The sequence below is a fragment of the Lithobates pipiens genome, unplaced genomic scaffold (genome assembly GCF_037356315.1).
Source record: "Lithobates pipiens isolate NorthernLeopardFrog02 unplaced genomic scaffold, aLitPip1_a1.2 Scaffold_57, whole genome shotgun sequence".
Taxonomy (NCBI): domain Eukaryota; kingdom Metazoa; phylum Chordata; class Amphibia; order Anura; family Ranidae; genus Lithobates; species Lithobates pipiens.
Genome location: NW_027507879.1, coordinates 1484949 through 1511461, shown reverse-complemented (window position 1 = coordinate 1511461; position 26513 = coordinate 1484949). Strand labels below are relative to the sequence as shown.

General features: G+C 44.0%; 1 protein-coding gene across 1 annotated transcript; it reads left to right on the top strand.

Annotated features, from left to right (window-relative positions):
• The first annotated feature begins 12 nt into the window (after positions 1-12).
• COA8 (cytochrome c oxidase assembly factor 8) lies at positions 13-26308 on the top strand. Its single transcript, XM_077467596.1, has 5 exons — positions 13-150; positions 10934-11131; positions 13140-13203; positions 17363-17453; positions 25928-26308. The coding sequence occupies exons 1-5, from the start codon at positions 49-51 to the stop codon at positions 26013-26015; spliced, it is 543 nt and encodes a 180-aa protein (XP_077323722.1). The 5' UTR covers positions 13-48; the 3' UTR covers positions 26016-26308.
• The last annotated feature ends 205 nt before the right edge of the window (positions 26309-26513 follow it).

Below are 26513 nucleotides of genomic sequence, written 5' to 3'. Positions count from 1 at the left end.
CCCGGAGGTGACGTCCTGCCGTAAAGCCGCGCAGTGCGGCGCTGGAACATGGCGGCGCCCTGCGCGCGTGTGACCTGCCTCCGTCCCCGGCTCGTCCTACTCTGCCGGTACCGGCACCACGGAGACACGTCCGAGCGGAGCGCCCCGCAGGTGACGTCACCGGGCTCACCCACAGTGCTCGGTTGTGTTTGGGGTGGAGGAGGGGGGTCAGAATGGCGGACTTAGGAGGGACTGTGCTGGGACTTATCAAGGACTAAACCCATTAGAGGAGACAGACCGATCTAGGTTTATTATATATCCACCCGCATGGGCGCTAAAGCTTTTTTCTTTATTCATTTTTGGCTGTAACATTAAAAACCCCAAAATATTCAATACTTTCTGACGTCGGGCGACCAGTAGAATAAAAAATAGATATAAGATGCCATTTTTTTTGACGTTGTATAATATCTGTACAAATGTTTAACAAATCTAGATTTTCCGTGGGAAAAAAAAAAAAAAAAATACTGAAATTAATTTTTGGTTAGAAGTAGGGATGCACCCCTACCATATTATTTAATTTTTATTTTTTAACCACTTGCTTACCGGGCACTTAAAGTGGTTGTAAACCCTTACAACACACTTTGACCTACAGGTAAGCCTAGATTAAGGCTTACCTGTAGGCCCAAGAAATATCTCCTAAACCTATACGGTTTAGGACATATTTGCTGAAAGGCACTGCTGTCTACGGCGCACTGAGCGACATCATTGCCGAATGACAGCGGCGGAGCAGCGAGACCCACCAAGAAGATGGATGCGCCGGACTACAGGGGACAGCGGTGACTTCGCTGGTTCCTGTGTCAGGTAAGTGACACATAATGAACTACTATGCGATGCGATGCATAGTAGTCCATTATGCTTTACCTTTGCAGGGAATCAAAGAGGAAGTAAACTCATCAGGGTTTACTTCCTCTTTTAACCCTCTTCCTAACCAGACCAATTTTCAGCCTTCGGTGCTCTCACATTTTGAATGACAATTACTCAGTCATACAACACTGTACCCATATGAAATTCTAGTACTTTTTTCACACAAATAGAGCTTTCTTTTGGTGGTATTTAATCAGCGCTGGGTTTTTTATTTTTTGCGATATAAAAGAAAAAACACTAAAAATAAATTTTTTGTTGTTTCTGTTATAAAATTTAGCAAATTTAGTAATTTTTTAAAAAAAAAATTCATAAATTTTGGCCAAAATTTATACCTCTAACATATCTTCAGTTAAAAAATAAAGTACAAATTGGTGGATATTATTTGGTCTTTGTGAAAGTTATAGAGTCCACAAGCTGTGGTGCCAATATCTGAAAATTGATCACACCTGAAGGACTGATGGCCTATCTCATTTGTTGAGACCCCTAACATGCCAGAAAAGTACAAATACCCCCCCCCCCCAAATGACCCTTTTTTGGTTAAGAAGACATTCCAAGGTATTTAGTAAGAGGCATGGTGAGGTTTTTGAAGTTGTCATTTATTTATTTTTTCCGAACAGTTCATTGCAAAATCAATTTTTTTTTTGTTATATGATTATTTTCATAATCGATTAGTTGGCCGATTATTGTTTCGATTAATTGGTTAATAACCTTAAAAAAAAAAAAAAAAAGAGATAATTTTGCTGCGATTTGCATTTTTACATATTTTTTTTGGCCAATTTCTTGTTTGGCAGATTAAAAAACACAAATTGCCGCAAAAACACATTATTACATGCTTTTCTGCAGATTCCCCATTGAAGTATATTAAACCAAAAAAAAAAAAAAATGCCACCATTTTGCGTTAAAAAAAAAAAGTCCTTGTCTTTTCCAGATACGCAGCAGCTGAAAAAATCATTGATGTGAACGTGTCCCATCGGAAACCATGTAAATTAACTGTAGTGCGTTTCTGCAAAAAGCACCAAAAAACACATAGATGTGACCCAGGCCTGAGATGTTTAGTACAAAAAGAGCAAATAATCACTACTGTAAGTGGGTTCATTTTTTACTATGGGACAGGGAAAGTAATATTTACAGTAGTGATTTGCTCTTTTTGTACTATAAAGGGCTAATTTTAGTTTTTTTTAACCCGATTATGTTAGTGGCCGATTAATCGATTCATTTCATAATCGATTAGTTGTTTCGGCCCTAATATATATAAATACTTTTTTTTCACAAAATTGTCACATTATCAGGTTATTTCTCACACACAGCATATGCACACCACAAATTACACCCCCAAAACACATTCTGCTATTACTCCAGAGTATGGCGATACCACATGTGTGAGACTTTTACACAGTGTGGCCACATACAGAGGCCCAACATGCAGGGAGCGCCGTCAGGCGTTCTGACTACATGTTAAAATCATCATTTATTTGCTAGAAAATTACATAGAACCCCAAAACATTATAAATGTTTTTTTTTTTTTCAGCAAAGACCCTAGAGAATACAATGGCGGTCGTTGCAACTTTTTATCTCGCACTGTATTTGCGCAGCAATTTTTCGAACGCGTTTTATTTATTTTTTTGATGTGTCGGGTCCAGAGTTATCTAACCACCCTGTAGCCATCATTCTGCTATGGGCCGGTTGGTAAGTGGTTAAAAATAAGTATAAGTACCGATACCTTTTATTTTTTTTAAGTACTTGCCAATACCAATTACTGATACCTACCGCAACTGTTTTGTTTTAACTTCAGCTGTCAGCAATGGTACAAAGCATTGAAAAGTTTACAAATGAAATTAATAGTTTTTTATTTAGCGCTTTTTCCATGTGAGATGTGTAAATATGTGTTAATATATAGGTGTAAAAATATTCACTAACAAAGCAAAAAAAAATTAAATTTTTTTTATCGTTTATAAAATAGACGTGAACAAAAGGAAAAAAGCAGGAAAATAATAATTAAATGGAGAATAGAGAGTTAATTAAGGCTGATTAGAGTAAATGAAGGGTTATTAAGGGGTTAAACAGAGGAATATTTGTTCATCCCTTTGATCTGCAGATAAAGAAACACAAATATACAAAAGTAAACAATGTTTCTTTTTATTTTAGTGTTTCAGGGCTGAGCAATGTTGTTAATAAACATTGCTGGCTGCTTTTTTTTTTTTTTTTTGACAGCTCCAATTACCGGACTTCTTTAGCACTGGGGAGACCCCCTGACAGCTCAAAGAACCAAGCCTGAAAGTATCGATACTTATGCAAATACTCGGTATCGGTACCGATATTAGTATCGTGCAACCCTAGAAGTGCACCGAATGGAAATTTTGGTGCAGAGACTGACATTTTCATGTAGCGCTACCCCCGGAGGAGCCACTTGACCGTTTCAGCCCCGGAAGAATTTACCCCCTTCCTGACCAGAGCACTTTTTGCGATTCAGCGCTGCGTCGCTTTAACTGACAATTGCGTGGTCGTGCGACGTGGCTCACAAACAAAATTGAAGTCCATTCTTTCCCACAAATAGAGCTTTCTTTTGGTGGTATTTGATCACCTCTGCATTTTATTTATTTTTTTGCGCTATAAACAAAAAAAAGAGCAACAATTTTGAAAAAAAAAGCAATGTTTTTTTTTACTTTTTGCTATAATATCCCCAAAAAATGTCTTTCTCAGTTTAGGCCGCTTTTTATTCTTCTACATATTTTTGGTAAAAAAGCGCAATAAGCGTATATTGATTAGGTTGTGCAAAAGTTATAGCATCTACTAAATATGGGAAAGATTTATGACGTTTTTATTATTCATTTTTATTTTTATCGAGACTGCTACATTATGGCGGACACATCGGACACTATTTTGGGACCAGTGTCATTTATACAGCGATCAGTGCTATAAAAATGCACTGATTACTGTATAAACGACACTGGCAGGATAGGCTTATACCAAGGGTCTCAAACTGCCGGGCCTCCAGCTGTTGCAAAACTACAAGTCCCATGAGTCATTGCAAGGCTGACAGTTACAAGCAAAACTCCCCCATGCAGAGGCATGATGAGACTTGTAGTTTTGCAACAGCTGGAGGGCCGCCAGTTTGAGACTCCTGGGTTAAACACTAGGGGGTGATCAAGGGGTTAAGTGTGTCCTAGGGAGTGAATCTAACTGTGGGGGGGGGGGGCTTTCACTGACCATGACAGTGATTACTGCTCCTGATGGCGGGGAGCAGTAGATTCGTGTCATGTCACTAGGCCGAACAGGGAAATGCCTTGTTCATATAGGCATCTCCCCATTCTACCTCTCCCCGACACCAACGTGGGACACCAGCGGACATCGAGTCCACAGGCACGGTCACAGAGTACGCAGCGGGCGCATGCACCCACAATGCCATGTCTTAAAGGGGACGTACAGGTACGCTCATTTGCGCAGCCGTGTCATTGTGCCGACTTGTATTGTCATGCACTGGTCGACAAACAGTTAAAGGGGAAGTCCAGCCTGAGCCAGTTTGGCTGTGCTACTCCTATGGGTCACGTGAGTGCAATGCGTTTTGCACTCCTGTGATGACCCGTTCTTTTTTTTTTTTTTTTTTTTTTTTAACAGAGTGGTCTGAAGTCCGCTCTCCGCTGATGTCGCACAGATCAGTGCAGGCACCGCATCATCCCGACTTCGCAAGTCTGGATCCGCCGGGTGCCTGGACTGACACCCAGCTCAGCCTCTCAGCGAGCCGATGAGACGTCCGCTCCCCACCCCTCCACAGCTCAGCACTCCAATGAGCGTAGATGGAGCAGGGCAGGAGAGCTGCTGATCAGCAGGCAGCAGCTGTCTCCTCGGGGAGCTGAGAGAACCAAGCCATCTGTGATGTTCAATCACTCGGCTCTCAGTGAAGAGGTGCCAGGGGACAGATGCAGCATCCACCTAGGTAAGTATGATTCTATAATAACCCCCAAACCCTTTTAAGTTTGTTCAGTCTGACTTGGCCTCTGGCACACCTGGCAATAGTGTAAAATCAAGGACCAATGAAACCACACACGTTATGATAAAACACAGAAATTATCTTTACTGCAATATTTCTGTGGAAAAGAGTAACCTACAGTAACCATATATGTTTAAGTAATGCAATTTGAGAGCAGTAACTGAGATTAAGAGCAATATAGCTCAATACCATAGTCAGGCTGCTTTCAGGGAATTCAAGCCCTGAGAATAACCCCAAGAGCAGAGGCAAACACTTCACTATAGATAAACAGGTTAGTGTCCACAGGAAAGTGAACTACTTGCATTTTCATAACTACCTGGCAGAGGAACCTCCCATCAATAAACATAGGATGGAAGGTTGTCCTGCCTACAGGTCACCTTAATTGCAATGGCCCAGCTAGTTGTGCCAGGGGGTTAGGGGTGCCCTTCACTAAAACTGTGGTGAGAAGGGTCCGTTGAGGGGTGAGGATAATTTCTCACCCAACACATCACGGGTCGGTCTCTTGAGAGGATGCTTAAAGTGGTTGTAAACCTTTACAAACCACTTTGACCTACAGGTAAGGCTAGATTAAGGCTTACCTGTAGGTCCAAGAAATATCTCCCAAACCTACACGGTTTAGGAGATATTTACCCGAAGACAGCCACTGCTGTCTACGGCGCATGCGCCGTAGACAGTGGCACGCAGGCGCACTGAGCGTGGCATCCTCGATGACGAAGATGCCTCGCAATGCCGCGTGTCTCGGCTCCCGTGCGCGGGAGTGACGTCATCGCGGCTCCGCCGAATGACAGCGGCGGAGCTGCAAGACCCCACCGAGAAGATGGATGCGCCGAACTACAGGGGACAGCGGTGACATCGCTGGCTCCTGTGTCAGGTAAGTGACACATAATGGAATGTGATGCGATGCATAGTAGTCCATTATGCTTTACCTTTGCAGGGAATGAAAGAGGAAGTAAACTCATCAGGGTTTACTTCCTCTTTAACTCTTCGCTTTCTCTTTTCCACTGGCTCAGGCTCAGTAGGCTCGCTAGCCTCTTCTTCCTGTTTAACTGCTTCTGCCTCCTGCAGATCAGTTTCTATTGCTTCTGCTGTGGATGCTTCTCCATCCACTGTGGAAGAGGGAGACCCCTCTGGCCCTCCTGCTGGCAGGGAAGGTTAAGGATCCCATCAGAGGACAACAGGGGCTAACAGCCACTTCACCAGATCTGTGATGGTCCCTACAATTATAAAACTTCCTGTAGATCCTGGTAATCAAGGACACGCAATGGCCAGCGTCTCAAAATTCTGAGGCTTTCCAGCCCTCAATGGATCTCATGATTACCTGACCCATAGGTATACATCACAAGGGTAATCCTCCGCTTGAATACCCTGCATCACTATATATTCCAACTTTTGCAGGGGCATGCACCACAAATACCTCTTGTAAAAGTCTCTGGTCAGCAAAGTCACCTGAGCACCCGAATCAAGAATGGCTCTTGTATACATTCCTTCCAACAAAACAGGCAGAGGGCCTACCGACTTGGTGGAAACATCTGGAACAGCAGGTTAACGTTACTTGACTTGTGCTTACTTTGTCTTCCAGCACAGAGAATGCTGTTTCTGGTGACATTTTGGAGGCCGATGGCATTCCTCACTGAAACAGTGAAGGTTCTTCTTGAAGACCCAGGCCTTCTCTCCATCCTTGGGTGACTTCTCTGTGGTCCACGCCAGTCTTCTGTCTGCCTTGGTGGACTAGGACGTTCTTGCTGGTAGTGACCTACACCTCCAGAGTTTAGACAGAGGTCTGGATTCATTGTCCACTTGCCAGGCGCTGTAGATAAAGCCAGAGGCACATTAGGCCCTGCGGCCCCCTCACCATACAACTCCGTGAATTTCGCTGTCGGCGTGTTGATCATCTCCATCATCTTGGATACCTGCATCTTCAGTGCGACTACCTCAGGCTTGCCGTCCAACGATCCGGTTATCATCTCTACTAGCTGTGACACCCGAGTCTTCAAAACCCTGATCTCCAGATCACTATTAGCTGTGCTGGCCTCTCTGACTCTGACAGCAGATTGCGACCCCTGTCTTTTGTGTTTGTTCTCCAGAATGGCTTCTTCCTCTCTCACTAATTTAATGAGTTTAGGATACTTCATGGACATGGCATCGGCTAAGGTCTGCAGCCGAATTCAACCTGGGTCAGAGTGTGAAGCACCTCTCGGGCTCCGCTGCATTCTAGCTTGATCTATGGCAGAAGGTTGCATCCACTTCTTTAATGCAATCTGATGCAACATCCTATTCAATCATCTGTTATATTCGGACAGGCGTTCCCCTTGGTGTTGGGCATGCTCAAATCAATAAATTAAATCTGCCGCTGTCTCCATCTGCCCAAAATCCTCCTATAGAATATTCAAGTAATCTTGAGTGACGCAGTCTTTCTTACTAAACTTTAGATTGTGGATAGCTTCTGAGGCAGGGCCCCTTTAGATTCTCTGCTAATTGAGAGTCTCAGGTTCCATTTATCCAAGGCTTGTGTGGCCTAGTCCAGCCACTCTTCAAAGTTGTCCTCCCCTATAAGCGCTGGATTTCTTCCAGGAAAGGGCCTGAGTTTCTGGTACTTACTTCCAGAGCACGTCAAAGTGTCCCTTTGACACACAGTCTCCCATAACCTTGGGCATGGAGTTCACCAGAGCTTCACAGGTTGCCACTGTAGTCCTCTTCCACTCCTCAATGAGGACATAATGTAGCTGGTGGATGTTGGAGACCTTGGGCTCCTCCACCTTCCATTTGAGGATGCCCTACAGGTGCTCAATAGGGTTTAGGTCTGGAGACATGCTTGGCCAGTCCATTACCTTTACCCTCAGCTTCTTTAGCAAGGCAGAGGTTGTCTTGGAGGTGTGTTTGGGTTCGTTATCATGTTGGAATACTTCCCTGTGGTCCAGTCTCCAAAGGGAGATGATCATGCTCTGCTTCAGTATGTCACAGTACATGTTGGCATTCATGGTCCCCTCAATGATCTGTAGCTCCCCAGTGCCGGCAGCACTCATGCAGTCCCAGACCATGACACTCTCACCACCATGCTGGACTGTATGCAAGACACGCTTGTCTTTTTACTCCTCACCTGGTTGCCGCCGCACTTTCTTGATACCATCTGAACCAAATACGTTTACCTTGGCCTCATCAGACTACAGGACATGGTTCCAGTAATCCATGTCCTTAGTCTGCAAACTGTTTGCAGGTTTTCTTGCGCATCATCGTTTTGTGGGGCTACAGAACACTACAGTGGGGGGGGGTGGTGATGTGAAGGGGGCAGAAGACACTGTTTTGGGGGGTACAGGACATTACAGAGGGAGGGGAGATTTGAAGGGGGGCAGAAGACACTGTTTTGGGGGTACAGGATATTACAAAGGAGGTGATTTGAAAGGAGGCAGAAGGCACTGTTTTGGGGGATACAGAACACTACAGTGGGGGGATCTGAAGGGGGGCAGAGGACACTTTTAGATGTACAGGACACTACAGTATGGGGGGTGATGTGAAGGGGGCAGAGGACACTGCTTGGGGGGGCAGAGGACACTAAAGTGTGGGGGGAGGGGCGGGTGATGTGAAGGGGGCAGAGGACACTACATTTATAGCTTTTGATTGGGAGCTTAATAAAAAAAAAAAAAAAAACTTTTTATTAAGGGTGCCACCTGGTACCCTCCTCCTGCCAAGGGATCTTTGCTTTCCTCCATGTTGTCCACGTAGATCTCAACCTCTGAAAAGTTGCTGCAAGGCTTCCAGGACAGACCAGAGCTATTGCTGTCCTTTTTCTTTTTAGGAAACTAAAGACGTCAGCAATTGCAGTCTCCTTTTTACATCTCTGGCTGACTGTAGTTCCTCTATGATAAGAACAATAGATGCTGCTCTAATACAGTAAAGATATGTTACAAACTGTCTTTGCTTCTTTGTTATAGCACCCAATTTCCAGCAGATGTCGCTGTTGCTATAGATGATTCTAAAAATGTTTACATAATGGCTGTACTGCACTTTCTCCATATATTATACATATGCTATATAATACTCCGTCTATAAAATTATGCCCTGTACACGCGGTCAGACTTTCCGACAGAAAAATGTGCGATCGGACTGTGTTGTCGGAAATTCTGATCATGTGTGGGCTCCATCAGACTTTTTCCGTCGGACACACAAAGTTTGAGAGCTGGATCTAACATTTTGCGACAACAAAATCCGATCGCGTTTAGACAATTCCGACGCACAAAGTGCCACGCATGCTCAGAATAAATTACGAGGCGAAAGCTATTGGCTACTGGCCTCTATATAGTCCCGCCATACGTGTTTTACGCACACCTCGTTCCAAACGATCGGATTTTCCGACAACTTTGTGCGACCGTGTGTATGCAACACAAGTTTGGGCCAAAATCCGTCGTAAAAAAATCTGATGGATTTTGTCGTCGGAATGTCCGACCCGGTGTACAGGGCATTAGTGTTATTAAAATACATTAAAGGTGATGCCCTTAAGGCAACCCTCGCTCGGTGTGGCGCCCCCCCCCCCCCTCCCAAAACATGCATCCCAACTAAAGCCAAACCACGAGCGAACGCAAATTTTTCAAGCTACCTACCAGAGCCACCATCTCACTGTCTTGTCATACAGATAAAAGCCGTTGTTGATATGGAATATGCTACCTTATTGTTATGTTATGTTTGAAACAAATAAAATACTATTTACAAAAAAAATACATTAAGGCCGGGTTCACACTGCTGCGGGGGGAGATCCGGATGTGATTCGCACTGCAGTGCAAATCACATCCGATCTCCGTAGCGATGCGAGTTCAGCCATACAGATAGTATGGCTGAATTCGCATCGCTCCCGCAGCAAACTCGCACGGGAACCTTTTTTTGGTCCGCAACAGAATTGGATCGCATGGGTGTTCACACCATGCGATCCGATTCCTGTGCGAGTCTGCAGATTGCACTGCGATATGCGGACGGATCTGGAGGTGTCATTAACATTTCATTGACGCTCCCAGCCGTTCGCATAGGGCAGTGTGAACTGCCGGCGGGAGTCATGCGATGCGGGAAAACGCAGCGGATTCGTGGCGTTCCCGCATCGCTGTGGTGTGAACCTAGCCTAAAGGTTATGTATAGGCATTTGTTTCACTTAAGAATCACTAGTAAGTCACTAGAACCCACGTCATTTATTGCTGACTGTCCCGGTTGGGTAGCATTGCCTTAATTATTAGTCCAGGTGACCTGCGGTAAAGAATAAATGCACGCTTTTTACTTGCACAAACTAGCATTTTATTATTTTTTTGAACAAAGGTGAGACTTTAAAAGGTAACTGCATTATGTTGGGGAAAAAAATATAGCAAAAAAAAAAAAAATATAGCATATACAATTGCTACACAAGCCATATTCTACTTTGATGTTATTAAAAATTACCTTTTTTACTTTTCAATCTCCAGTTCTGTAAAATTTCAATGCAATATGGCAACCTGGAGGCATTCTGTACACAGTTGGTGTGCAGAACTTCCCCAGAAATTTCCTCCCACCTGCAACAAAAATCGCATGTTTTGTGAGATACCCCCTAAGGCTGGATTCACACCTATGGCATTTTTGGTGCATTTTACAGATTTGCACTACAGAACGTGTTCCATAGGAAACCATGTTAAATGGACTGTAGTGCAAATCTGCAAAATGCAAAAAGCACTAAAACTGCCATAGGTGTGAATCCATCCAAAGTGTTAATTACTTCTAAAGGGATTCAGACCCTGCAGCCTTCCTAATTAGAACTCTGAAAGTGCATCAGCTGATCCAGGCCCCCTTCACAAGGGTGATCTGTTCAGGTCTGCCTGTCAGTTTTTCATGCAGACCTAATCAGAAGGTCAATGCATTCCTATGGACACTCGCCTTGCCCTGAATGGATGGAGTGACCATGCCTTTTAACACACTGTAAAAATACCAGCTTTGGTGCGACCCATAACACAATGCAGCTTAGGCTTCTTTTTTTTTTTATGTGAAATTAGTTTTGAATTGTACCAAGCTATATTTTGTATGTTTGTGTTTCAGGCCATCACCTTCTGTCCTCCAGCACAATCTAAAAATGACTGGATTGGCCCTCCTGATCGATACTCCAATCTGCGGCCTATAAAATACTTTATTCCTAACGATGAGTCCGATCTGGAAAGAAAACTCAGAGAATTGAGACAGGAAACGCACGAATGGAATCAAAGGTTTTGGGAAAACCAGAATCTTTCATTTTTTAAGGTGATTGTAATAATTGTTTGGAGGTCGGCTTTATTGGTAATAACAATTCAGAAATTCATTTTTATGCACTCTAATATGAGCACTTGAATTTGAATTCACCTTACCCTCTTCTACCACCTGTACAGTGGCTGGGGGGGGGGATGCAGCACTAGGGTCTAGGGAAGAGATAAAACAGATGACCTTATCCTTGGGCTGCTGCTTCTTCTTCTTTACTGTCCTATAAGACCCCTTTCACACCAGAGCATTTTGCAGGCGCTATTTCTAACGCTATAGCAATCCGCCCTAAAAAAGCTGCACCATTGTTTGTAGTGTGAAAGCCCGAGGGCTTTCACACTACAGCGGTGCTCTGGCAGGATGTCAGGGAAAAGTCCTGCCAGCAGCTTCTTTGGAGCGGTGTGTTTACCGCTCCTCCACCGCTGCTCCCCATTGAAATCAATGGGGCAGCGCTGTAATACCGCCGGCAAAACGCCGCTATTGCGGCATATTGCCGGCGATTTTAACCCTTTCTCGGCCGCAAGCGAGGGGTAAAAGCGCCCCGCTAGCGGCCAAAATGCGCTGCAAATCCGGTGGTAAAACACCGCTAAAAATAGCAGCGTTTTACCGCCCACGCTATGGGCGGTGTGGTGTGAAAGGGGTCTAAAAAGTTTAGTTAGTTTACTTGGCTGTACTAGATAATTGCCACAGAGAAGAGTCGAGTTGCAAACCGGCAGGCCTCTTGACAGGTAGCTCAGCTTGGATTTTAACGGTGAAAAGACTGATATTTGTGCCCCTGGAAGACGTTACCTTTAGGCTAGGTTCACACCACAGTCATGCGGGAACGCCGCGAATCCACGGCGTTTTCCCGCATCGCACACCTCCCGCCGGCAGTTCACACTGCCCTATGCGGACGGCTGGGAGTGTCAATGATATGTTAATGACACCCCCAGATCCGTCCGCATATCACAGTGCGATCTGCCGACTCGCACAGGAATCGGATCGCATGGTGTGAACACCCATGCGATCCGATTCTGTTGCGGACCAAAAAAAGGGTCCCGTGCGAGTTTGCTGCGGGAGCGATGCGAATTCAGCCATACTATCTGTATGGCTGAACTCGCATCGCTATGGAGATCGGATGTGATTTGCACTGCAGTGCGGTGCGAATCGCATCCGGATCTCCCCCCGCAGCAGTGTGAACCCGGCCTTAAAGAAACACTGTAGGGAGGAGTGGCGTGCTGACGTCACCGCGATTCTGCGCTGATCCCGGAAGCAACGGGCAGCGATATTGCGGCCGGCTGGAGTTTTTATTATAGATGCTTTTATATGCAAGAGACATGTAAGTGCAACCTGTATTCGTTTATTAAATTATTTGACAGTATTACACTATGGTGGTTCCTTCCTGTTTTTATCTATATGGTGGGAAATGAGCGGTTTGGCCATAGGAGTATAGCATTGCCAGAGTGGAGCGTTTTTTTTTAAAGGATTTATCCTCCAGGCAGTTTAAACCTTGACTGGGTGACAAGTCATTGGCGATGGTTGATCTCACTTAAGGGATCAAAGCAGCTGGTAAGCGGCAGTATTGTTGGTGGTGAAGGATCCTTTCTCTCCATTTGGTGACACTTCTTCATCGGTGTTGTGTGTAATATCACAGTGGAGATCACATGGAAAACTGTTCCCTTCGGAAACGGACTAAATAATTGTTTGCACCTAGGGACAAAATCTTGATTTTAGTGGTGCACGGGTTTATATTTTAAATAATTCTAGTTGCAATTAATTTTATATTATTTGCATTTCACCTTAATATGTGTAAATGGTTAATCACTGACCTTTTTTCTAGCTATATGTATTTCGTTATTATATAGTTGTTCACTATAGCGCAGCTTTTTGGAAAATTTATATTTATGCACATGCCTTTTCTTGACTCTGCAAAGTCAAACTTTTAGCTAGCTTTTAAAAAAAAATTACCAAAACCACTGTCTGCCCTTCAATTTGTATAATGCAATTGCACTGAGATTTTCTTTTGTGTTTTCAGGAAAAGGAAGCATTTATAATTTCAAAACTTAGCGCTTTAGGTCTGGGGCTGAAAGATGAACAAGGTAAGATGTGCTAACTTAAAGAGGAAGTAAACTCTCCCACTCTGCTGCTTTTCATTTAGTCCATTATAATAAGTAATTATCAGACTATAGCCACTGTAATCCAGCCCAAAATCGCATATTACTTACTGTTTAAAGAAACTTTAAAAAACTTGTTTCCAGGGGTTAGGCAGCGCCATCTTAAGTATTCTTTTCTGAGTCCACAGTGGAGTGTATTTCTGCCCTTACATTGAGCACTTCCTGTACTGTTAACCAAGCCTCCTTCTCAATCCAACGTTTCTATGGCAACCCTACTTCCCTGTTCATAGCTGACTTGTTTATTTCATAGTATTTACTTGTGTTGATGTCTAATGTTTGCCTTTGTCAGACTTATCAGCTTCAGCTGATAAGACTGCAGTAATGGCCAAGTTTAGACTGTATGTGAGGTCACATGGTGTGTAGGAGGAAGCTCTGAGTGATTAGCAGAGTTCAGAGCTGTGCAGTAGGAAGTCCTGATAAGATAGATAAGCACATAGTGTGCCTTAAATCGGGGGAGATCTGGGCATGCTCAGTGACTTCATTCTACAGAACAACAAGGATTACAGCAATACTAAGCAAGTAAGGAGATATCTACAAGCAGTGTTCATTAGGGTTTTTTATGCTGATTTACACGGGACAAAGTTGTGGGGGAGGGTTTACAACCACTTTAAAACAGGAAGCCGTTTCATAATATCATCATTATATGAAGCACTGTAGTCTACCACTTAGGACTTGCTTTACACGTGAAAAGTTTTTATTGCATTTTAAGTTAAGACAAGTAAGGGATACGGAATGTATAAAAGAAGGGGAGAGGAGTTGATGAAAATATGTATTCTATAAGAGAATCACATTTCTGAAGCGAGAGGCAGGCTTGAATTTCCAGCCCATGACAACCTTTTTGGAAGAGTGCAGCAGAAGACAATGGCTTGGATTAGAGAAATCATTTGTGCTGTGAGAGTCCTGTAGAAGAAGGCTCCCAAATAGGGTAGGTAGAGACGATATATCCTGCTTGCTCAAGAGTCTAATTTAGTGACCCACTCCAGAAAGGTAAGTGGGGCAAAAAAGTATTTGGTCAGCCACCAGTTGTGCAAGTTCTCCCACTTAAAAAGATGAGAGGCCTGTAATTGTCATCGTAGGTATTACCTCAACTATGAGAGACAAAATGTGGAAACAAATCCAGACAATCGCATTGTCTGATTTTTGAATTATGGTGGAAAATAAGTATTTGGTCACCTACAAACGAGCAGGATTTCTGGCTCTCACAGACCTGTATCTTCTTTTTTAAGAGGCTCCTCTGTACTCCACTCATTACCTGTAATAATGGCACCCGTTTGAACTTATCAGTATAAAAGACACCTGTCCACAACCTCAAACAGTCACACTCCAAACTCCACTATGGTGAAGACCAAAGAGCTGTCGAAGGAAACCAGAAACAAAATTGTAGACCTGCACTAGTCTGGGAAGACTGAATCTGCAATAGGCAAGCAGCTTGGTGTGAAGAAATCAACGGTGTGAGCAATAATTGGGGGGGGAAAAAAAATGGAAGACATACAAGACCACTGATAATCTCCCTCGATCTGGGAGTCCACGCAAGATCTCGCCCCGTGGGGTCAAAATGATCACAAGAATGGTGAACAAAAATCCCAGAATCACACAGGGGGACCTTGTGAATGACCTACAGGGAGTAGGGACCAACGTAACAAAGGCTACCATCAGTAGCACACTACGCCGCCAGGGACTCAGATCCTGCAGCGCCAGACATGTCCCCTGCTTAAGCCAGTACATGTCCGGGCCTGTCTGAGATTTGTTAGAGAGCATTTGGATTGTCCAGAAGAGGATTGGGAGAATGTCATATGGTCTGATGAAACCAAAGTAGAACTGTTTGGTAGAAACACAACTCGTCGTGTTTGGAGGAGAGAGAATGCTGAGTTACAACCAAAGAACACCATACCTACTGTGAAGCATGGGGTGGCAACATCATGCTTTGGGGCTGTTTTTCTGCAAAGGGAACAGGACTTTATCTCCAAAATTGATCTAAAACGGAATTAGAAGCTGACAGCTTCGGTCAGAGCCGCTGTACTTGCAATACAACGGTGGTACTGCGATCTCCCCTGCTGCGCTGTTGTGTTCAGGACACTCCGATCAGCGCTCTTTGCCATTGGCTGAGAGCGCTGATCGGGAGCCGGTCAGCTGTTTGTTTTCCAGCATGCTCGTCTGTCAGAAGCTGGCTTCTGTTGGACCGGCTGATTACACATGGGCCGCATGGGGCTTTAGATGGAATTAAGCTGTTCATATGGGTGCCATTGTAGTAGTGATTGAATAGTGTGTGACAGGAGGGTCTCTAGAGAAGGAAAGTATTTCCAACGCCAGATCAGGGGAAAACGCTGGAGTGTATTAAAAGAAAAAACTGAGCTAAGTGCCAAAATCATATGAAAACATATGACCGCTGTCATAAGTGCTCGCTGTTACACAAAACCTCAATAAAGGTTACAATCACCACGTGTGACAAATTAAATCAATCATCCTTTAAAATCATGTGTAAAACAGTGTCCTTAAATTAATCCATGTTCTATCTAATCGGAAATGCCACCAGTGAATCTCTCCAGCTTATTACACACAGCCCCTTACCGGAACAAAAACCCCAAATTATAAGTGGTCTATCTAGGCTCAGAGGTGCATGGAGCTTTTTGTGGTAACGGATCATTCTCCATAGGGAAACATGAGGCACATCCACTGGAGACTCCAATGTAGATCTCCTTCGCTCCAAAATTGGCAGTCCGGCAAAGGAATCAAATGACAGCCTCCGATAGCGTAAAACTTGCGATGTGTCCATTACAATGTGCATATCAAACCAATGTACAGCGCCGCTCATACTGGCTACAGCCTGTGCAGTGAGACCTCAGCACAGACTCTGCCTCGATATACATTTCATCTGAACAGACATTCTCAGGGGGGAACGGCTTGATGCACTTGAGAGCGTCCATCTTATGGACACATACAGTGGGGCTCAGGAGCTAGCATGCACGGTGGAGGGGGTAGCAAACCAAAAGTGTCGGCGGGGAACCAAATAGGAAGAGGATTGGGGCAGCTCTGTGCAAAACCACTGCACAGAGCAGGCAAGTATGACATGCTTGTTGTGTTTAAAAAAAAAGAAGACTGTTGATCCACATTGGTGAGAGGACCAAGTAATCTTGTAAATGTTTGGAGGATGCGGGCAGGGGGAACACTATTTTATCCAGGGGATTTTTAATTGTAAGGATGTAAATGCGGGGATGGAGAGACTTTGCAAGAGACCGGTCACGTCATGTATTTTAGGTTATTTCCATGTTTAACTTTTGGAGCCCTTTTTTATAAGCCTTTTTGCAGTTTGTTCGATGTCTGCTCATATGTTTTTGTGTTATTAAATATGGACATTTTTGTAGAATAGCCCCTAAAGAAAGCGCTGTGGCCTAGAGTGTCATTCTGCTTTCAGCATAAAGGAGGCCTCCGATGAGAGAAATATGGAGGCTGCTATTGCTGAGCTTTGTTTCTCTAAATTTCATTTCCTTAAGTAAAAATTATATTCTGAAATAAAGGCCTGTTAAAGTGTTCAATTCTCAGGAATCATAAACTTAAAATGGTTGTAAACCCTTTTAAAAAATTCAAAAAAAAAAAACCCTGCAAGACAAAGGCATAATGAGCTAGTGTGCATAGCATACTAGCTCATTATGAATTACTTGCCTGAGTTTGAAGCCCCCACAGCAGTCCTCGTTCACCGCTCCGGCGGCTGACATCTCTCCGTAGGGGTTACTTCCGGATGTCGCGGCTTCAGTGCTGTGATTGGCTAGAGCCGTGATGACCTCACTCCCATGCATGAGCGTGGGAGCCGCTGGTAATGGCACAGTACAACTGTTTGCTTAAGTGCGCATGTGCCGATGACGTCGGCACATGCAAATACAGGGATATCTCCTAAACCGTGCAGGTTTAGGAGATATCCAATGTAGCTAAAGGGAAGCCTAATTAGGCTTCCCTGTAGTATAAAGTGGTTATAATGGGTTTACAACCATTTTAACACACATCTCTGCTATAGCTTCCCTTAATGCAAGCGATGTCTTGTAACTGTTTAGTGAATACATACTGAGAACATCCCAACTTTCCTTCACAGGACGCAAAAGGACATTAGATGCAGACGTAATGGCAGATTTTTATCAGGATTTCCTAAGCAAAAACTTTGAGAAGCATACACGCTATAACAGGTAATGGTCACATCTCTTGTTTTCTTTTTTTTTTTTTTTTTTTTTTTTTTTTTTTTTTATGTAATTTTCCAGGTAGAGGAGTTGGAATAGCCGCAGGGCCTTCCACATTCAGCAAGTTACAATAAGAAGCTAAATGACTTAAAATTACAGGGCCTAAACTAAACAGGGCCTAAACTACAGTTTTAAAAATGTATTGCTATACAGTGAGAATTTGGGATTTAAATGAATCCCCAAAAAATGCTTATTTCTCTTTTTGGCAAAATATCTGATCTGATTTTCTTTCTATGCAAAGAGACTGTGGACCTGGACAGTATGGATTTAGAATGCTGTGCCTGGGTTTCCTTCTGCCTGACACCCGGACACCTGTGCTGCTTACAGGAGGTACCATGGGGCCTCCTGTAGGGGGGCCAGAACACAGGGCGACCTGGACAGCGGGGGGATCAGAGCGGCGGGCGGGAGGGACAATTACAGAATCGTCAAAACATAAGGGAGAGAGAGAGGCGACAGGCAGCTGCTGGTGCGGAAGTTTTTTAATAAATTGTTTAAAAACAACCCACTCGCTCTCCATGTCAAAGCTGTAGGCATGTCAGTCTGTAGTCCGCTGTCCCATTCTCCCGATCCATGCTGTTGTTTCACTGAATCGCTGGAGGAAGCCAAGGATAGAGAGCCACAGGGAAACTGCAGTGAGCTGTCAGCCTGGGATGCTGTGACCAATCAGAGCGTTCCGGAGGCTTAACCACACCTCCATCATCAGAGGCTGACCGCTCACATGAGTTTCCTGTGGCTCTCTGTTTTCTCCAGCAATTCAATGACAACAGCGGCGTGGATCAGGAGAATGGGACAGCAGACTTCACAGGCTGACATGCCTACAGCTTTTACATGGAGAGTGAGTGGATTGTTTTTAAACATTTATTTTATTAAAAACTAACGCACCAGCAGCTCCCTCTCTGTCTCCCTTATGTTTTGATACCTCCTGTAATTGCCACCTGCCGCTCTGATCCCCCTGCTGTCCGGGCCCCCCTGTGTGCTGGGGCCCTGTCATACCCCCTGTCGGCTGCCATAGGGGTATTATATAGGGAGGAGTATTTGTGCTGGTAGGGGGAGAAGATTTGTAATAAGAGGGGATGGGGATAATGGCACCAAAATCCCGAAACTTCTTTTGGATGACAGGCATCCCACGATTCCGTTAAGGTGCTTTTGCCACGATTTGTCGGAAGACAATTGCGGCAAAATTATGCCGCGGTTGGGGTGCCATGCCGTGCGCCGCTGAAATGTTAGGGTTTGGCTTGAAGAAAAGGTGGCAAGCCTATCCCCAACCCCCGGGCCTCTGTGTTTTGGGTTTGGCTTTAAGAAAAGGTGGCAACCCTAAAACAGAGATTGACTAATCTCCCAACAAAACTCAGTAGAGGGGTCTCTTGTGGACAGATATGTTCTTGGTCTGATGAATGGACATGTTGGTATTCTATTACCGTGATAGGCTCTGCAATGAAATCTCTAGAGGAAGAGCAAATTAAAAACGGCTGTAAAAATTTCTTTGAGGTTTATAGCATGTCAGCATGTTCTATTGGAAATGGTATAAAGATCACATTGGAACAGGCTCATTAATCATGGTTTTGCAAACAGATTTCATGCAGCCTGAGAGCCCTAAGGCTAGGTTCACATATATGAAGTTTCCATGTGGCCACGTTTGCGCTGGCACAGCAGCCCATTCACTTGAACTGGCCTGCTGTACCTGCAGGAAGCACAGGGAAAAGGTCCTAGCGCCTTTTCTAAAACTGCAGCCGCAGTGCAATGTGTTTCAGCGCACGGAAAATGCGTCATGGTGATGCCATTAAGAATAGCATTCCCACACCCATTTGTGAAGTGGGTGCAGGAACATGTGCGAGTCGCATGCAGTGCCGCAGCCACATACATCTGAACCTAGTCTAAAGCACAATGTGCGACATTTCTAATTTTAACTGGACCTCGTCTTCCCTGCAGAATTTATTGTGTAGCTAGCATTTTCAACTTTCCTGCAAAATAGAGGAAAACTAGTATTGATTAAGGATGAGCTCAGGTGTGTTCGCATGTTCCACGTGCAGAGCCTGCCAGGAAGTCGGAGCAGCGCTGCGCTAATCACAGGCAGTGAGACATTGCCCCAATGTGTGGCTGCAGAGATCGGGCAATTTCTCACTGCCTGTGATTAGGGCAGTGCTGCGCCAACTTCCTAGCGGGCTCTGCGCGTGTGTCATGGTTATGCAGTGATCTTGCTCTGTTTGCTTACCTCCCCTCATGTGTTCTGACTAAGAGGCCAGCCACTTCCACCTGGTGGTTTTTATAACCTCTCCTCTAAGCATGGCTTCACCCCAGGCCCTATCAGGGAGCCCTATATTAACCTGTGCACTGCAAGCCAGCGGTGCTGATCAACAATTGTGTGTTTGGCTTCCTGTTTCCTGCTTGCCGTGTGCTCTACGTTTGTCTCTGTTACCGACCTTGGCGTGTTCTCAACGATTCCTGTCTGCTTGTGACCTTGACCTTTTGCATGTCCCTGACCATCCCTGTCTGCCTGTGACCCTGAACCTTTGGCATGTACTCTGTTGTTCCTGTCTGCTAGTTGCCCTGACCTCTGCCGTATCCCCTTACTATCCTTGTCGTTCCAGCCTGCTGCTTCCTTCTCCTATGCTGTGAGCTTGAGCTGTGAGACCCTAGGGGCCGCGACCTGGAGCCAGACTGCAGCGAAGTCCATCTTCACCACTGGAGGCTCTGGCGAACAACTGCTGGCTCTTAGACTCCGCGCCCTGGGGAATCTATGCTCCAGCTCCCATTGGGATCTGCATTAGTGATCCTGTAGACCTGTGTCCTGAATCTCCCTGGGTACAATCCGCAGCTGTCAGTCCTAAGGTCCACTACCTAGCGGTGCACTTTCGACTCCTATGGAGTGCATCGGTGACCTGACAGCGTGGAGCATGCGAACACGCCTGAGCTCATCCTTAGTATTGATAGCACATAACACCTGCTTTGTTTCATTATGGTCCTCAAAGTTCTTTGATGTATTTACTATGTCCATGGAAGTGTATCCACAATTGTTTTTTTTACCATTGAACAAATATATACACAAATGTTTTTCTTGTCATTTACAAAGTGCATTTTTTTCATTATATAAATCTTGAAAGTTTTAGAATTAAATTTTTTTTTGTGTGTGTGTGTTGCATGTCCTAAGGCAGTCCTCAAGGCGCCCCAACAGGTCATATTTTCAGGATTTCTCTCAGATGAAAACGGCTGTTGTAGTTACTATGGCAGTGAAACTGATCACATCACCTTTGCAAAATAATGGAAAGCCTGAAAACATGACCTGTTGAGGACTGGAGTTGAGAAACACTGTCCTAAGGGGTAAGTGGTCTTGGTGTTCCCTGCTGTTCTCCCCCCAGCAGTGCTACCAGTGCTCATACTTGCCTGTCTCTACCTAGCCCAGATCTGTGCTTTGTAGGATGCTCAAATGCTGTACAGCTTAATTTTTTTAAGCAAATATGTTAGGATTTTGCACAGAGCAGCCCCGGTCCTCCTCTAATCGGGTCTGCTGCTGTGGTGCTCCTGGCTCCTCCCTCCTGCCAAGTTCCCCCAGAGCAAACAGCTTGCTGTGGGGGCACCCAAGCTGGCTCGCTCCCAAGCCGCTGCTCTGCATGTCCATTCAGACACAAAGCTGCAGCTTGGCCCCGCCTCCTTTCTTCCCATTTGGCTCACTGGCTTTTTTGGAGGGATGAGTCCCCAGAGAGCCTAGGCTCTCATGTATATCACTTGCATAGATTGCATTTAGGTAAAAAAAACCTTGATCCTTTAGATCCACTTTAAATCCGCACAGTCAGACCCTGCATCTTCCAAGCATGTGCACTGCAGACTCCTTTTATTACAGTAAAAGCTATATACAGATACTCCTCATTTAATGACCACTCGGACTTACGACCAGCTCTCCCCACCCAAATGATGAGCTATACATCATTGTATTGTACAATACAGTACAGAATATTTGTTTGTGTTCTGTACTTCTACAAAACGTTGTTGAGCTGGAGTTGTGTGTTTTTAAGACCTTCTTTTTTTTTTTTTTTTTTTTTTTTTTTTTTTTTCTCACAGTCAAGAATGCTTCAAATATTGATTACTTGTGACTCCTCGTTTAGCAACCAATTCGTTTAGCGTTCTGGTCGTTGGAACAAAACCTGGTCGTTAAGTGAGGAGTACCTTTTTATATTGCCTAGATGAGAGAAAAGCGTGGATGGCAAAACCTAAATGGAAAAGCCACCTTTATTGAAAACAATGTATCAAAACAGGTGAAAACATCAAAGATAAGCAGGAGGAGTGAGGTAACATGTTAACGCATTTCGCATTATATTATCTCTTACTCATATAAACCCATACCGGCGCCATGTATCCTACTACACAAACATACAGACAAATCAAATGCTGGCCCAAAAAGACAGCCCTCTAAAAGTAATTGGGCAAACATAACTCCTAAAAATAAGTGACATCCTACTTAAAGTTAAAACCTGCAGGGTGTCTTGTTTGCATATGGAAGATCCAATATACCCCCATTTGCACAGAAGTCTAAAAAACAGATCACCCCCTCTTTTTGGACACCTCATTCTTTCAATAGCCTAGACCCGAATAGCTGTGAGATCACCACCATGACAATCATTAAAATATTTAGCAACATTAGTCAGATGCTTTTTTATTTTTTTTATTTTTCAGTTTCATATAGTTCATACATTGCCTGGGAAAAGTTGGTGAAAAGGGGATAAAGTAAAGTTTGTGCATGGACAGAACTATGCTGGGACTTGGGGAAAATTGCATGGAATTACTTTAACCACTTAAGGACCGAGCCTCTTTCTGAGATTTGTTGTGTACAAGTTAAAAACTTTGTCATGCTTCAAAATTGCGCAGCTCGTGGAATGGTGACGTTTAAAAAATTCTACAGGTTGCATATTTTAAGTTACAGAGGAGGTCTAGGGCTAAAATTCTTGCTCTCGCCCTACCGATCGCTGCGATACCTCACATGTGTGGTTTGAGCACCGTTTTCATATGCGGGCGCTACTCACATGTGTTCGCTTCTACACGCAAGCTCAACAGGGCGGGGCGCGTTTAAAAAAAGAATAATTTTTTTTTTTTTTTTTTACACTTTTTATTTTTTTAATTGTCACTTTTATTCCTATTACAGGGAAGGTAAGCATCCGTCGTAATAGAAAAAAAGCATGGCAGGACCTCTTAACACTTGAATGCAAAAAAAAATAAAAAATTTGTCATTTAAAAAAAAAAATCATTTAAAAAATAAAAGGCCTCTTTAAGAGCTGTGGGCAGAAGTGCCTTTTTGACGTCGCTTCCACCCTGCATTGCTATGGAGATGGGTGGAGGCCATCTTCCCCTCACTCGTCTCCATCAATGGGAGACAGGACGCGATCACCTCCGCCGCTGCCGACAGCTCCGGTAAGTGGCGGCGGGAGGGGGGGGGGTCCCTCTCCCGCCGCAGTCCATAAGTAGTTAAAGGTCAGAGAGGAGGTCAGTAAATATCCACTGCTGAGATTTGTCAGACAAATTGCATTTTGTAATATAAACCAACTGAGTTTTGGTTATTTTGTAAAACAAACTTTTCACTTTTTTAACTGCAGTTTAACCCCTTGCTTCTCATAATTTAGTATTATGACCCATTCAAACCACAGTGCACTGCAGTAACTAATTTTGCTGCAGTGCACTTTTTGTGCTTTGAGGTGTGTGTGGTACTGAGTCAAAATGTCTCCTGCAATATTTTTTCATGTTACTGCAGAACATATCGTGGTGTTGGGAGTCATTCAGAATGCCAGTAATATGCATGCTGCCACACAACAGACTAAATTGCACTAAATGTGATCAAGCCCCTAGATGTCCTGCTGCTGCCCCAGACCTTTCTGCGATCTCATTTAAAAACACAATACCTCTAGGTATGGGATACACTAACTTGTTTTTGTTTAAAAAAAAAAAAATAACAAACATGTCGTACTTGCCTGCTCTGTGCAGTGGATTTGCATAGAGCAGCCAAGATCCTCTTCTTCATGGGTCCCTCGCCAGCGCTCCTGGCCCGTCCATCCAAGTCACTACCCTGTGTGTCCATTCATACATGGAGCTGCAGCGGCTCGGCCCTGCCCTCTCTCCTCACTGGCTCACTGACTTTGACAGCAGTGGCAGTCAATGTTGCCCACTGCTGGGTCTCAGCCAGTCAGGATGGGTAGTCCCGGACAGCCAAGGCTCTCTTGCAGCATTGCTGGATCAAGATTGGGCTCAGGTAAGTATTAGGGAGGCTGCTGCACACAAGGTTTTATTTTTTATTTTAATGCATTAAAGAGGAAGTAAACCCTGATGAGTTTACTTCCTCTTTGATTCCCTGCAAAGGTAAAGCATAATGGGCTACTATGCATTGCATAGTAGTCCATTATGTGTCGCTTACCTGACACAGGAGCCAGCGAAGTCACCGCTGTCCCCTGTAGTTCTGAGCGTCCATCTTCTTGGTGGGTCTCACTGCTCCGGCGCTGTGATTTGCCGGAGCAGCGATGACGTCACACATGCGCACGGGAGCTGACACTCGCGACATATCGCCGCAATATGTGGCTTACCCAGTGTGCCTGCGCGCCGCTGTCTACGGCGCATGCGCCGTAGACAGCGGTGGCTGTCTTCCGGTAAATATCTCCTAAACCGTGTAGGTTTAGGAGATATTTCTTGGACCTACAGGTAAGCCTTAATCTAGGCTTACCTGTAGGTCAAAGTGGTTTGTAAGGGTTTACAACCACTTTAACTTTATTGCTATGAGAAGAGGGGCTAAAAAGCAATAGCAAGCGACAAGTTCCTTTTAAGGGGATAGCAGGGCACTCAAAGGCCCCTTTCACATGGGGTGGACTCGATTATGGTCAGCAGGGGATCTGAATGGGGGAGGGGGGGTGGGGGGTTTGACAGGTCTGTGTCCGCTCAGTTTATGCAAAGTGGACATGAACAGAGCCTGCTCTGCTCTATAGGCGACCAGGTATAAACAAACTCCGCTGTTCGTTTACACCGACGTGGAGGACAGCATATTCCTTTACTTTTTGTTTTTAGAGGACTGGATCAGATTGGCGGTAGGCGTCTGTAAACAGATGCTGGTTTGTAGGGGGGAATGGAGGGGTCTGATCAGGTCGACCTGAAAAACAGACAGGACAGGTGGACCTGATCTGAACGGTCTTGTGAAATGGGCCTAAAAGTGATCACTTTAAGAAAAAAGATACCAAGTTCACGACAGCTGCTGCTTTAAGTTTGTTTTAACCACTTGACCTTAAATCTACGCCATTGTAGTTCAAAGAGTAAATTCTTCTGTGAATTTTCCCCTTAACCCAGGTGTGTGTGTTTTGCATTAGAATCTGTAAAACGAACCAAATGTATTGATTGCAGGGATGAATAAATAACTGGTGGCGCCTATTTCTATTGTTAAAAGAAATATGAGGCGCTACCACACTTGCCTATAAAATACAATTAATAATTAATACGTGAAAAAATTAAATGGGTAAAAAAATTACTATGTGCAAACAACTGATGTGCAAATACGCAAAACAATAAAAATATTATATAAAATATAACCACAGATAATAAATAATAAACCTGTGCAATAACGCAAAAAGTGCAGTCAATAAAGTGCAAATGCAATATAGATAAACACATTAAATAAAGTGCAGAAAGTCCACCTAGCACACAAATAATCCGTGCAGTGCAAACTCAAATCAGCAGTAGTGTTTGTAAAAAAAAATGCAATAGATAAATATACACTAAATAAAGTGCAGTAAAGTGAAGCACACAGATGATGAGTGCAGTGCAGACTCCAATACAAAGCTGTGATCTATTTCCTATTTCTATTCTTTCTATGTGACAAAGGATTGATTAGATTGGCTACCTAAAGGCTGCACAAGCATAACTGAGCATTCTATGTAATCAGGAGTGGACTGACCATTTGGCCACTCGGGCACTGGGCCACTAGGGGGGGGGCCCATCAGGGTTGCCAGCCTCAGTAAAACCAGGGACAGTATGTAAAAACCTGTGTTTTTTTTTTTTTTTTTTTTTTTTTTTTTTTTTTTACATCTGTCTCTGAATTGTCCCTTACCGACATCCTTTTGGTCTAAAAATCCTGAGATTATAGCTGCCCCACCTCTCCAGTACCTTCTCAGCCAATAGAAACATGTCTGTGTATACTGTGTACACTATGTTATTTGTTTACTGTGTGGCCCCATAATCTCTGATTGCCTGGGGGCCCCATAATCTCCTATTGCCCGGGGGCCCCATGAGTTGTCAGTCCGCCCCTGTATGTAATGGATGCTATTTGCAAGGTGCTTTGTTGCATTGCTGTGCTTTACAATACCAGATTCAGTTGGAGCTTTGAGGAAACATTTTGAATAAGTTATGCGGAAGGATTATATTACTTACACTAATAATATTACTTTCTTGCTTCTTACTTTCAGAGAGTGGTATAGAAAGAATTTAGAAATCACATTTCTTATGGGAAAAGTCAAACTGCAGAGAGCATTGAGAAAGATCGGCTGGGAATAGACAAAACAAGAAAATTGACAATATTTAAGTGGGGGGAAAAAAATCGCCATCATTTACAAGAATACAGCCGAGTCTACAGACGTCATCCCTGCTGGCCGGACGGTTTATTTTTCCTAACAGTGTCTCAGATTACCTCACATTGACATTCGGCTGATCGGACAAGCGTTCAGAATCAGAAAATATCTATATTTGTAAAACCTCAACTCAAGGATGCCAAATCCGTTCTGTATCCAGGGAGAGCTGTATACTAAAAGGTGTATATTTCTAATTATTAAAAGACTTTAAATATTTAATTCTGTGATCTGTGTTCATTCATGGCTGCTAATGTTGGCTGCGTTGAAGCTCATTAGTCATTTCCTTCTTTTCAATCGTTTTTAAAAACGGAGATGCTGCTAAGGAACAGTTGGCAGCATTATTTTATGTTTGTTGTGCCAGTGGATTGGTAAGAGATGGCTACTTTAAAGGGAAAGTATAGTGTAATTACACTGAGCTTGTATT